The 14,730-nt window shown below is 34.7% G+C and overlaps 1 protein-coding gene across 1 annotated transcript; it reads left to right on the forward strand.

The window, feature by feature from the left end:
* The first annotated feature begins 824 nt into the window (after positions 1-824).
* Positions 825-7,632, forward strand: LOC123660474 (facilitated trehalose transporter Tret1-like). The gene is made up of 4 exons (XM_045595576.1): positions 825-954; positions 2,798-2,938; positions 4,097-4,353; positions 5,843-7,632. The coding sequence occupies exons 1-4, from the start codon at positions 825-827 to the stop codon at positions 6,806-6,808; spliced, it is 1,494 nt and encodes a 497-aa protein (XP_045451532.1). The 3' UTR covers positions 6,809-7,632.
* The last annotated feature ends 7,098 nt before the right edge of the window (positions 7,633-14,730 follow it).

A 14,730-nucleotide genomic window follows, 5' to 3' on the forward strand; every position in this document is an offset into this window, starting at 1 on the left:
TAGCTCTAATAAGCAAATTCAGAGATAGATATGTACATTAATGGCCAGTTTCAATATTCTAACGATTATAAAAAATACCATCAAAATTAAACCAAGTATTTTATCTTACAAATTAGCGACCCTCCCCGGCTTCGCACGGCAGCAAAAACTATCAGTATTCCTCTACTATATTATGCAATATAAGCCTTCCTCTGAAATCGCTCTATTTACTAAAAAAAACCGCTTCAAAATCCGTTGCGTAGTTTAAAAGATCTAAGCATACAGACAGCGGGTACAGACTTTGGTTTGTACTATGCAATGATTAAAATATCATTGACATAAAAATCATGATCGTTATTAAAAGACAAAGACTGTTCGTTCATCGGTCGTGAATGCAATAATTGAAACTTAAAAAGCATGTTTATGAATACATTAACCTGTTTGTACATAAAAACCTAATATCAATACAACTTTTTGCCGTGCTTTATATATTATAACTAATACTTGCTTAGCAGCTTAAAAAACTTGTAACATTTATTATTTGTATTGAATCGCAAAAGTATTAGGTATCAGAAATAAAAATACTTTTATTATAACTTTATTTATAATTATATTTACAGATGCAATAGAAAACTGGAAGTGAATGTGTCCTAATGACGATATCCCGAAGGACGTTACAAAACAAAAACTTTGGGATATGCCAATAGTTCACAATAGTAATATAAGTTTGACACAAAATCTTACAAGTGACAAAAACCGTGCCAGGCTTTTAGCTATGTCAAATGAAGAGTCAGGTCACTGGTTACACGCAATGCCGTCAAAAAATCTTGGGACACTTTTAGACAATGAAAGCTTTAGAATTGCTCTCAGTTTCTGGTTGGGAGCTCCACTGTGCTTTGAACACAGAGGTCCGTACGGAAAAGAGGTCTATTCTTTCGGACTACACGGCCTTTCCTGTAACAAGAGTTCAGCAAGGTATTCCCGTCACGGTTCCCTAAACGATACCATAAAGAGCTCTTGCCACCATCGACGTTCCTGCTCTTATCGAGCCTACTGGAATTAGTCGCAATGATGGCAAGAGTCCTGATGGATTGACGTTGGTTCCCTGAGAAAGGGGACGGACGCTTTTGTGGGACGCAACCTGCGTTGACACACTTGCGCCGTCTCCGGAAGCCGCAGCGGAAAAAGCTGAAACGACTAAACGGCACAAATATTCGTCACTAATTCCAAATTACATCTTTGTGCCGTTTGCAGTCGAAACACTTGGACCTTAGAGTAGCAGTGCTAAAAAAAAAATATGAGATAATTCCTCGCCTTATTGCCTCCACCTGTGACAAGAGGGCTTGTGCATTTTTTTCCCAGAGAATCGGCATAGCGATTCGACGGGGAAATGCTGCCAGCATTCTTGGCACAATTCCACGCGGACATGATTTATACCAAAACTATCTGTAAATATTTAGTTCTTTTTAAACTATCATTTATTTTTTATTTTTAGTTCGATTTTTCAATTAATTATTTGCGAACATGTGATAGTATTGAAATGCCTTACGAACTATTTCGTAATCTAGTCATTTCGTGTAAAGTTTCACTATAGCGTGGGGTTTTTCCTGTTAACTTAGAGCAATCAAGTTCTTCAATCCGAACACCATCTAAAGATCTTCACGACTAAGTGCTACATAAGCTTGTCCAGCAGCAAACAGTCGCGAGCTTAAATAAATTACCGCATGATCGACTGTACAACCTTGCAGAGGCTCCACGAAACAATTTATTAATCCTGGCGGTCCTAATAAGGATATTGGGAAACTGTTATTGAATTATTGCATTGTTGCCGATCCTCAATACGTGTGCAAATTTTCAAATTTATCAAACTTCTGGAAATTCGTGAAAATTATACTCAAAGATTCCATGATATACATACAATCCAAGCTAATAAAAGCGTGGTAAAAAAATTAAATAGCATCATGAATTTCAATATTATTCTTAGAACTAATTAAGCCTACTTACTCGCTTAACTCTTGGTCCCGTTTTGATTTTAAGATAGACAGTATATCGTATAGGATTTAATATTTTTACTTGTGACAACAGAAAATATTTATGTGTATAACCTAAATTTTATATGTATTAACGAACAATACTCGCATTAACGAAGAACAACCGCTCTAGTGTAGTGGTGCGAGTAATTGCCTTAAAAAACACCGACAGGTTGCGGGTTCGATTCCAGCTGGAATGGATATGTGTCATCATCATCATCATCACAGCAGCCTTTCGCAGTCCAATACTGGACATAGGCCTCCACAAGTTCACGCCAAAAATGGCATGAACTCATGTGTTTTGCCCATAGTCACCACGCTTGGCAGGCAGGTTGGTGACAGCAGGACTGGCTTTGTCGCACCAAAGACGCTGCTGCCCATCTTCGGCCTGTGTATTGCAAAGCCAGCATTTGGATGGTTAATGGATATGTGTATTTGTATAAAATTTTCCTTTCCGATTTGAATGTATGTCCTTGAGGATCTCCCACCGTGCTTTGGAGAGCATGTTAAGCTCTAGGTCCCGGTTGTTATCATAAATACCTGATAGCGATCTTTACTCATAGTAGGGAACTTAGCCGCCAACCCGCAGTGAAGCAGCGTAGTGGATTAAACTCCAATCCTTCTTCTACATGGGGAAAGAAGTCTATGCCTAACATTGGGACGTTACAGGCTGAATGCGAATGCATTAACGAAGACGTTATTCTGAAATAGATTTGATTACCTATCACAATAGCGTATAGTTACTTTGAAAAATTCACATTTAAATAAAATTGTGTTTGTATTTTCAGCGACCTTAATCACAACGGCGGCCGGCACGACGGTTGGATGGACCTCCCCCACTCTACCGATACTCCTGGCAAAGGACTCCTCCATACAGACATCGCCCGATCAGAGCTCATGGATTGCGTCGTTTATGATTCTTTCTTCAGGTGCCTACCTAATTTTACTGCTCTACACACATCAGCCTATCACAGTCCACTGCTGGACATAGGTCTCCACAAGTTCGTGCCAAAAATTATTATTTATTTATTTATTATTATTTATTAAAAAAAATGGCGCGAACTCATGTGTTTTGTCCAAAGTCACCACGCTAGGCAGGTGGGTTGGTGACTGCAGAGCTGGCTTTGTCGCACCGAAGTCGCTGCTGCCCGTCTTCGGCCTGCGTATTTCAAAGCCAGCGGCTGGATGGTTATCCCGCCATCGGTCGGCTTTTTATGTTTCAAGATGGTAGTGGATCTGTGTTAACCCTTAGTCGCCTCTTACGACACCCACGGGAAGAACGAGGGTGGCTATATTCTTTGCTGACATAACCACACAGCCTACTGCACTATAGCAAAAACAAAATACACATATAATGTACCTATACTTCTTTCTTAAGGTGAATACGTCTTTATTATTGCTTCCATAGGGAGGTAACTCAAATAATGCATGATAACAAAATCGGGGTAAACAGTTCTAGGTAACAATTTATTCAGCTAAGTAAGTATTGTGCCACATCGCGCGACGTGAGGAGAGAAGCTCTCGTCAAAATCTAACGGGAACATTTGCATAGAATTGTGACTGTCAATATAGTGATTTAAATTAAAAAAATATATATATCAAAAATAAATAATGTTGGCCTTTACGGGTCGAAAGGCCAAATACAAATACAGTGATCGTATACGGATGGAAAGGGCTTTTCAAGAGCAATCGAATGGTACCAATAATAAATACCATTCGACCGAATCAATTCTCCATACAGAAAATATTACCCGTTACAAGACGTACAACTTCTGGCCAAGACACACATCATTTTTTTTTTTTTGTAAATACAAGCAAATGTAAACAAATAAATAGCTAATTCAGATCCAACAATGACAATCCTACCAAAAAGCTACTACAATAGAACAAAAAATAACTTTTAAATAAATATTTTAAGCTAATACTTTAAATGAATTGTGAAAAATTATCGTCATCGACAGCAGTAACTATTATCTGTTTGACCTGATAAACGTAGGAAAATAGTTATTTTCCTACATTTAACTCAAAAGTGAAAAATATTATAATTTTAAGTAATTGTTTAACTATTTTTATGTACAATTTTTCAGCCATCAGCCCTATTCCTGCTTCATACCTCGCCGACAGAATAGGCACGAAAAGAACGTTGCTTCTTGCTGCCATTCCATATATTATTGGCTGGATCCTCGTGATGATGGCGACTAACGTCCCCACAATATATGCCGCTCGCCTTATCTCTGGTCTCGGCTACGGCATCGCCTACACCGCTGCCCCTATGTATCTAGGAGAAATCGCCTCTAATAATGTGCGCGGCGCCATGGCAACACTTATTACAGTCATGTCGAAGGTTAGTTACTATACTTTGGAACGTAATTAATTCAAAATATATTCATTTATCTTATCTGCTTAGCCGGAATATACTTTTCTGATAATTATCTAAACTGTTTATCAGTGGCTAGTAAAACTATATCAGTTGGTTATGATACTAATATTGTTCTAATCTCTAAACTAAATTTATTCTTAAATCGAGTGGGAACCGAACATGGCCAGCATTAAGACTACTCGCACCTTAACACTAAATTAGTCATAAAGGCAGAAAGAAGAAGTATCCATAAATGATTATTTGTTCATAAATATAAACAGATACAAATGTTTACTATCTTTGACTATATTACGCGCTCTCTCTCTCCAGCCTATCGCAGTCCACTGCACACACTTTTATCTTCAAGCATTGAGAATCTTCGAAGTGAAGACTTGACGCAGCTTGCAAACAGCACCCAGCCCAACTGAATCCTCCTTTCGACTTCCTTCTCGAAATTATTTCGACCTATTTGTATAGTATGGCCTAGGTAGACATAATCCTAAACAACTTCCAGAATGGTACCATCGACCGATACCAGTCTCAGAAAAAATCATAAAGTTGTTATAACTTTCGTTTTGTCAAAATCCATAACGAGACCGACTCGTCAGGAGGACTCATTTAGGCCGCCTAGCATTTGCCTAACTCCTCCAACATCTATCAACGAAGGTGAGAAATGCAATTGCCGTTGCCGTTGATGCCTAGTACCTCCCAATCCAAGGTCTAAAGATATTCTCCAGCACATTGATAAACAATTTTGATATTTCATCGATATATTAATATTACCTTTTAATATGATAATAATAAAACTTTTATTTAGGATAAGAAATCCATAAAAATCAACAGTATTTTACATTAGGCATAGGAAAAGAATATAGCAAGTAAACATAATATCGCTGTGTGGCTACGGTAGTAAAGAATATAGCCACCTCCTCTCTTCCCGTGGGTGTCGTAAGAGGCGACTAAAGGATAACACAGTTCCACTACAACCTTGGAACTTAAAAAGTCAACCGATGGAGGGATAACCATCCTACTGCTGGCTTTGAAATACACAGGCCGAACATGGGCAGCAGCGTCTTCGGTGCGACAAAGCCAGCCCTGCGGTCGCCAACCCGCCTGCCCAGCGTGGTGACTTTGGGCAACACACATGAATTCGCGCTATTTTTTGGCGCGAACTTGTGGAGACCTATGTCCAGCAGTGGACTGCGATAGGCTAAAATGATGATGATGATGATAATTGATGAAGTAAACATAAATAAAATCCTACAACATTCTAATAGAGGAAAACAAAGACAAAATAAAACATAATTAAACACTAAATTATAATTGTACTTTATGACTACTTATTTTCATTTATGTATCTTTTCATTAACGTAAATAAAAAAAGAAAACGTCGTTGTAAAATAAAAATGTTATTAGTATAAATTATGCTACACTTGCCTTAATAAAAATATATATCTTCTTCATCTGTTTCCAGTTTGGGATCCTGTCACAGTACTGCATCGGACCCTATGTTTCAATGCTAGGACTGGCGAGCTTCAATATAGCGATACCTATCCTCTTTGTGGTGACATTCAGCACCATGCCGGAGTCGCCGTATTATTATATCAAAACAGGAGAAACAAATAAAGCCGCTAAGTCCTTGAAGCAACTTCGAGGAAAGTATTATATTAACGAAGAGTTAGAAAGTATGTCCCACCTAGTCAATGAAAATATGAAAGACAAAAGTCGTTGGAAGGATTTATTTTTAGTTGGAGGAAATAGAAAAGGACTTATTATTTTATTTGGAATATATTTCACTCAACAATTTTGTGGCAGTACTGCTATTATATCTTATGCTCAGCAAATATTCGGAGCAGCAGAAGGTGGATTAGGAGCTAAGGAGTCTTGTATATTATTCGGAACAGTTCAGTTATTAACGTCGGTGATATCTTCACAATTAGTTGATAGACTCGGTAGAAAACCACTTCTTTTGGTATCATCGTGTGGAGTTGGACTTGCAAATATCATTATAGGAACATATTTCTTTATGAAATCTGAGAACAGTGATATAGTTCTTTCCCTCAAGTTTATTCCTATTGTTGTGATACCAATTTTCATATTTTCATACACCATAGGTTTAGCTACTGTACCTTTTGCTATAACGTCAGAAATATTTCCGACAAATATTAAGTCTAAAGCAACCTGTGTTATTCAAGTATTCGTAGCTTTAATGACTTTCGCTGTTACGAAATTGTATCAAGTGATTGCGGATAGCTTAGGAAATTATGTTGCATTTTGGGGTTTTGGACTGTTATCAATAGGAGGTGTTATCTTCATACTAGTTTTACTTCCGGAAACAAAAGGTCAATCATTTGCTGCTATACAAGAAAGATTATACTCGAATGAAAAAGTAAAATACGAAATACGTGATGATCACGTAGCTAGTGCCAGAATTATATGATATCAAAGATAGCCTGTAAATATGTTAAGTATAAATATTATTTTGTACTTAAATTTAAAGTATTATCCGTCCTCGTATTCGTAATAACCATTCCGACATTAAAACACTATCGGATCTGAAATAACAATCATGTTCAAGTTGTTACTTCATAATCATTTCAGTAAATTTAAGATACTTAATTGAATAAATAAATTATTTTATGGTCCGAACTACTTCTCATGTAAGTCCATCATGAAACAATTATTGCATGTACAAACTTAATTTCTTATTATTTTATGTAATACTATTTTTTTATATTAAATTTTTATTTCACATAAATACAAATTTGATAATAGCAATCATATATTTTTGAAACATTCTTTTATCTTAGCGCTTAAAGGTGTTGGATTAATCTAATGCTTTGGTTTATTACAAATATACCTACATAAATACGAAATTTTTGCAAAATAACCCCAGAACACACATATGCATCCAGATAAATTAGTGAATCTCTCACTTAAAACTAAGTACCTAAAGACAAATAGATTATAATGTACTTATAAAATAAATCTATTTTTAGTTTACTCCATTTTTATAAGTTAATAAGAAGCAACCATTATTTGGTAAATTGTTAAATTTATTTTTTAACTTATGCTGTAGTTTCGATTTTACAAATACTGAATGTGATATTTATATACGTTAAATGTAATAAGCTTAAAATTAAGAAAGATACAAGGTATATAACAATATAAAAAATATACAATAGATTGCATTTTGTTAATTGTGATTTAGAATCATTCCGAGTGCCTTAAGGTCCAGTGCCATTAAATGTTTGGTATATTTTTTTGAATGTTTGTTAAGATTTCAGAATATTTTTAATATTTGATAGATTAAAAATGTTTTAGTTTACGTTTGTAATTCTTATTAAATATCCTGAATAAGGTAAATGTAAATATTTTAATTTATTTAAAAATACAAAAACCAAAAAGCAAACCATTCTCAACAACGCAATAAGTCCTACACTTCTATGTCTAAGGAAGCTCGTTAATATATCCAAGTAACTGCTAGTAAGAGTAGCATAACTAACTTCATTAATTAACACTACAGAAACTATTAAAACCTATTTTAACACCCAACAAAAAAAAGGATTGTGTCAAGTCATGCGTTCACCGACGTGGAGATAATCATTATCGATATAAATATATGTAGTTATACGGTTTGTCTGTTTAAAAGATTTTTACCTTCAAATCGTCTTCCGTTTGTTGTCTCACTGAAATGGTAGTCATAACCCAACTAAAGCTACAACAAATTGCTTGATTGTCTTCTATCTCTGTCGTTAAGTACCTTGATATTGTCATCCCAAGATAAATAAAATTAAAACTAATACCCGACTACGACAAAAAAATGTTAGTACGTCACTTTATGACCTTTAGAGGGCGCCACATTCAATATAATGTAAACACCATATAGCCTATAACCAGTAGACAATTAAGACGCTTCTTATGGTAACTTCATTTGTCTAAATATCAGAAATAATGTGAGAGATATGAGGGCACAGAATGATGAATGCTGCTAAAATTATAACCCCTCTTTTTGATTTGCCGTAGTCAGGTAAAACTGAAATTAGAAAGCGTAAATATAGTTGATTTCAAAATCAAAATCCTTTTGTTCATATAGGCCCGTATAAAGTTTTGGTAGTCAAAAAAGGTAACGATATAGTGTACTTACTATATGGGTTAATCTTTGAATCCATATGATTAGAGTGACTTTGTTGAACAAAAAGGGACCTGTAGTGTCCCCTTACTTATACAAAGGAACAATCAAATATCAACAGCAATTAAAATTCGGTAAAATGAGATATAAGTCCATAGATACGGTAGATCACGTAACCGTGGCGAAATTGAGACTTTGGTTAGTAAAATAGTGAAATATTGTTATTCCTTATTAATATTCATTTATTAAATACTATGTAATTAGTACAGTGTACTTTTTATGAGAGTTATACTATATAAGTCTTATAATTTAAGTTTTTCTTTAGATATTACAAGTTGAAGCGAAGCGTGATATAAATATATATCATATAAAACAGGGGCATTAAGTTGTCTACCTTAGAAACAGACGCCTTTGTGTGTGTGTGTAAACATCTTATTAATTGTAGGGATAAAAATATTTAATATTACAAAAGTTTTATGAAAATATAATCTTATTAAGACATAAAAACTTCATTCTCAAAGAATTTTCGTGTTAATATCCAGGAATTTAATATGACGCTGTAGAGAAATAAGATAAAATTATTTTTAATGAAAATCCCTAAGGTTCCGTACATTTATTATTGACTGTAATGTTTTATTTTATTTTATTAAATATACACGGCCGTTAATTAATTATTTCAAGAAATAGAATAACTTTTTCGAAAATTTTGAACAAGTTATAAGGAATTGACTAAAATTGTCATTGTTTTTGTTCGAAAGTTGTGAACAATTTCACCTGTTTACAACATAAAATTTGGAAATAAATATGTCCCCATTTCCTCAACTAATAATAACTGTATTTCAGGAACCTGAGCTACATATTTTATAATAGCATTTAATATTTTCTCATTGTCATTAATTCATTATTGTACCTGGAATCCTCAGTACGTTCGTACATCTTGCGCTTGCATACTTTTCAAAGACATCCTAACTTTAAAAAGTAACTGCAGTAACTAAAATCTGTCCACTTCATTCACACAAACAAAATTATGGCTTAAGTAAGATTCCGTTTCGTTCTATTTCGTCATATGATTGAAGACTTTTCGTAATTATTATACTTTTTATACCACCAGTAGGTACTAATGAATTAATCATTTTAACACGGGGGCATATCAGAAGGTTTATAAAATTAAATTTTACTCTCAAGTTACATTACAATTATAATTTAATCACATCCCATTATACTTGTAATTAAGCTATTCAACTCTCTCTTCAAACGGAAACACTCGACCCAAAATACTGTATACGTGTCACCTGTTCTCTTTTAGTAATTGTGTTTGCTCGCAAACGTAAAAAACCGACTTAAATAACATCCACAAAAAAATGAAATGTAGGTAAATGAGAGATTAATTATTAATTAATATTATAGATAACTAAACAAGTATTTGTTAAATCTCGATCAAAATTAAATGGAACCACATGACAAGCACTTGCTTTTGATTAAATAAAGAATCATTAAAATCGGTACACTCAGTAAAAAGCTATGATCGAACAAACATAACAAATACAGGCGAACTGAGAACCTCCTCCTTTTTTAAGTTGGTTAAAATTTTTATTTAAGCATAGATATTGTGAAAGCCTAGAGAAAAACCAGTGAAGATTTTATTATTAAAATAAGGATCGAATCGTTTTTCTTAATTCGTATTTATAATTTAGAGGAACATTTCTGTTTGCCTTTTTGTTTGTGTGAATTTTTTGAGTTTGGATAAATCCAAAAAATACTGGCCCGCTCTTAAATTTTTTTTTTGCACAGGAGAATGTTACGTCATCTCTGAGTGGCATTGGCTATATTTTAACGGTACACAGAACGGGAGTAATTGCTGCTAAAGTCTTCTAATCTACAACGACCCCACGGGAAAAGCTAGTTTAAAATAAATTATAATATAATATAATAATATTTATTTATTTTATTTATTTATTTCCGTATTTACACAACATATTCAAGTAACAAGTGACAAAAAAGGAACAATCAGTTTCTAGGTTTAATTTGAAAGCAATTACTATTTTGATCTCTACTTCTCCTAGCTAGGTAGCTGAGCTATCTGTATTAAGGAGAAGAGATTTGCCTCCCAAGAATTCTACAATTTTTACTTTTCATTAGTTTGCCACGAGTTGTTCAGAGTTCAAAGTTACATTATAGATTATAAAGTTACATTACATTCTACAAAAGATAACATACATAATTTTTAATATTAAGTAGGTTAAGAGTGAAATAATAAAAAACAAAAAACAAACAAAAAAAAATGAAATAAAATAGTAATTTTGTAACAGATATGTCTGCATGATTTCAACTAAGAGTTACCAATATGAAATGAGTTTAAAATAAATGAACACATAATAATAATAATCGCAAAGAAACTTATTGTGCATGTCGAAGAGGGGTGTGCTTTATTTATTTACGTAAATATTTATCACATCGTACTGATAATTCAACAAAATTTGACTATCAATATTTGTTGCAAATAAATCAAGTAAATAATTTACACGTTGGGTTAGGTTAGTGTCAACAAAAATGTCATAAATACCGCAAGCTTTCTTGTATGTTTACAGATTACAGCATCCATCTGTTTATCTGTAGTGTATTAACTGTATATGTGTAACGAGATTTATTGGATGTTCGCGGATAACTTGCACATTACGGCATCTATTGAAAACGACACTATGCCTTTTCTGTATATCGCTAAGCTTCTTTTATCTGTTTGCACTTTTTTTATAGAAGAGGGGGCAAACGTACAGTTGGCTCACCTGGTGGTAAGTGAAAACAATATCCACAGACACCCACTACATCAGAGGATTTGCAGGCGCATTGCCGGACTTTCAAATAGGAATATACTCTTCTTTTGAAGGTTCCTAAATCGTATCGGTTCGGAAATAGCGTATGTGGCAGCTGGATCCACAAAGTGGCCGTGCGCGGCAGAAAATGGTGCAAAAATCGAGCTTTCGTAGACCTCCGGATATCGAGGTGATGTGGGTGAAATTTGGAATTTTGACGCGATGTCCGGTGGTGGAATTCTGCTGTAGGTATTAGTCCGAACAATTCCTTAAAACACTCCCCGTGGTAGATATGGTAGAAGATGCAGAGTGACCCGACATCTCAACGCAGCGCCAAAGAATCGAGCCAATCGGAGAGAATCTTGTCGCCGACAATTCGAGCCGCTCAGCGTTGAACACGGTCAAATGGAAGGAGCTGATATTGGGGCGCCCCAGCCCACAGGTGAGAGCAGTATTCTGTGTGGGGCCGGATCTGTGCCTTATACAATTGTAGGCGGTGAGAAGGCATGAAATACTGCTTAATCCTACTGAACACACAAAGTTTCTTCACTTGCTTTTTACACTGCAACAATACTCGTGGTTTATGTAGTACATTTTTTAGCCACGTCTATTGTATTCACTTCTAGATTTGATTACACAAGATATTCAAATCAACAATTGCCTAGTTTTCAACGTTAGATGTCTTCTTGTTATACATGTAAACTTACAGGAGAAGTGAATGCTATCAGACATATAGCGGATATTTCATACCATCAATCATCATATTTAACAATCTAGTGCTGCACTTTACTGTATTGGCTCATGTACAATAATGTTTGTTGCAAATAGATTAATGAGGAAAAGAATTCTGATCTTAAATTATTGATACCCGTCAACAAAATTATAAACAAACTTATTAGAACCAATAGCAGTAGCTCACATCTTTGTAACAATATCCTAGCACTATCAATGTCAGAAAATTTACATGAACAACATTGTTACAGCAAAATTTTAAATTATAATTTTTTTAACATAGATTGATTTTTAACCGACTTTAAAAAAAGCGGAGGTTACTCAATTCGACCGTTTATATATATATATATATATATATATATATATATATATATATATATATATATATATATATATTGTATGTTCGGGGATAACTTCGTCGTTATCCCCGAACATGGATATTCGTCATATATAATCGATTTTGATAAATCTTTTTTTGTTGCAAAGGATATATCCGCAGTGTAGTACCAAGATAAGGAAACCAGGATCTGATCATGGAATTCTAGTGAAATCGAGGGAAATCCCCAAAAATCGTAGTGACGACTAGTGCGTTTCGTCAACTTACGTTGTATTACTTGTCTACGTAATTGAAGTCGGGTTTTTTTTCGTTTGCGAGCAAACACAATTATCCTTTCTTCCTTATAACTTGAAAACTTAATTTTAGAATAAAATTATTTGTATAACTGATACACATGTTCAGTATAAAACATGCACGAAGTGTGTTTTATCCTTACAATAAGAATGGTCTATACTATGTATCCTAACAGTCCAGACAGTTAGCGATATCAGGAGTGGGGCGCAGAAGTCGATCATTAGGTACCTCGTCGTGCATATTATCAATAACTCTTCATTGACATCTAAGGTAACAAGTAATTCAAAGAGAACATCTGCTGCTATGTACTTGGGACTTTTAAATGTGGGGCAGAAAACATGATATTTTTATTCAATAACTAGCTGACCCCGCAAACGTTTCTTTGCCATATATGTTATTAACCCGCTTAATCCCCCCCCCCCCTTATAACTTAGGGGTATGAAAAATAGATGTCGGCCGATTCTCAGACCTACCCGATACCGACAACATACCGACAAAATTTTATTAAAATCGATCGAGCCGTTTCGGAGGAGTTCAACGTTTAACACCATGACACGAGAATTTTATATATTAGATTTACCCAGATTAAAATGTTCAATATGAGTGGTAAAATAAACTAAAGCATAATTTTTTATACTACAAGGTCGGCAAACAAGCGTTCATATGCTGAAACGGGGTTACTGTAGCCTATAAATGACTGTAACACCAGAAGCAGTGCAAGCACGCTACCGACCCTACAACAATCCGTCCCCAGCAGCTCTGCCCCCCTTACTCACCACAGGAACGCAATACTACTTGAAAGCAGTGCTATTTAGCTGTGATCTTCTGTAAGGTTAACAACATGCGAACTTTCTTTTTCAGGTCTAGTCTCGTGAACTTGTGGAATCATTTGAAATAAGAAATATTTTCATATCATTCCGAGTCAAACGAACAGGTTGAAACTTTTTAAAACTCGTAAGTCAATGTACGTAGAAGTTTTAAACAGAACTAATCGAAATTAAAGGAATTTTTAAAAAATAAAAAATTGAGGATGAAAGATATAAACCAGGCTGAAATAAAACAACATATATATTTAAGTTATTTATTTATTTATTTTATTTATTTATTTTATTTATTTATTTACACTTTATTGTTCACCAAACAAATAAAATAAGCAAGCAACATTAGCAATAATTTGTAGAAAAAACTAACTTTTCTTGTTTTTTTATAAAGAATAACAATAGTTTATTATTATATTGTATGTATTTATAAAGAATAACAATAGTTTATTAAACATTATACATATTAACAATTCACAACAAATTAATCAATCAATCGCAACCTGTCTACGACTTGGGGTTCCGGTCTGCGCTCCTCATAAATGTCCCTGTGGCAGTGATGTCGATAAGCTAGGACATCACGGTCTGTCATGCCTAAAAAGTGCAGGCCGCTTCTCGAGACATGCCGCACTTAACGATATCATACACCGGTCCCTTGCCACCGTCAACGTGCCAAGTCTACTTGAGCCGACTGGTATTGCAAGAGACGATGGCAAGAGACCGGACGGTATGAGTTTGATTCCATGGAAGATGGGCCGGGTGCTGGTATGGGATGCAACCTGTTCAGACACGCTGGCCCCTTCCCATCTACATGGAACCAACAACAGAGCTGGTGCGGCTTGTGAAGCGGCGGAAAAAACAAAAGCAGACAAATACAGGGGTCTAGGCTCCGAATATGATTTTGTCCCATTCGGTGTCGAGACCCTTGGTCCGTGGGGTCCTAGTGCTATAACCCTTTTTAAGGAAATATCTAAAAGGTTATTCGACGTCACAGGAGATCGAAGAGCTGGCAGCTACTTCGGACAAAGAATTAGTCTAGCTATTCGAAGGGGGAACGCTGCCAGTATCTTCGGAACCTTGCCTAAAGGGACTCCTTTTAATAATATTTTTTAATTATTATATTATGTATATATATATATATATATATATATATATATATATATATATATATATATATATATATATATATATATATATGCATAACGTATGGTTTGCAGACAGTTTTTCGAGCGGACGTAT

The sequence above is a fragment of the Melitaea cinxia genome, chromosome 1 (assembly GCF_905220565.1).
Source record: "Melitaea cinxia chromosome 1, ilMelCinx1.1, whole genome shotgun sequence".
NCBI lineage: Eukaryota > Metazoa > Arthropoda > Insecta > Lepidoptera > Nymphalidae > Melitaea > Melitaea cinxia.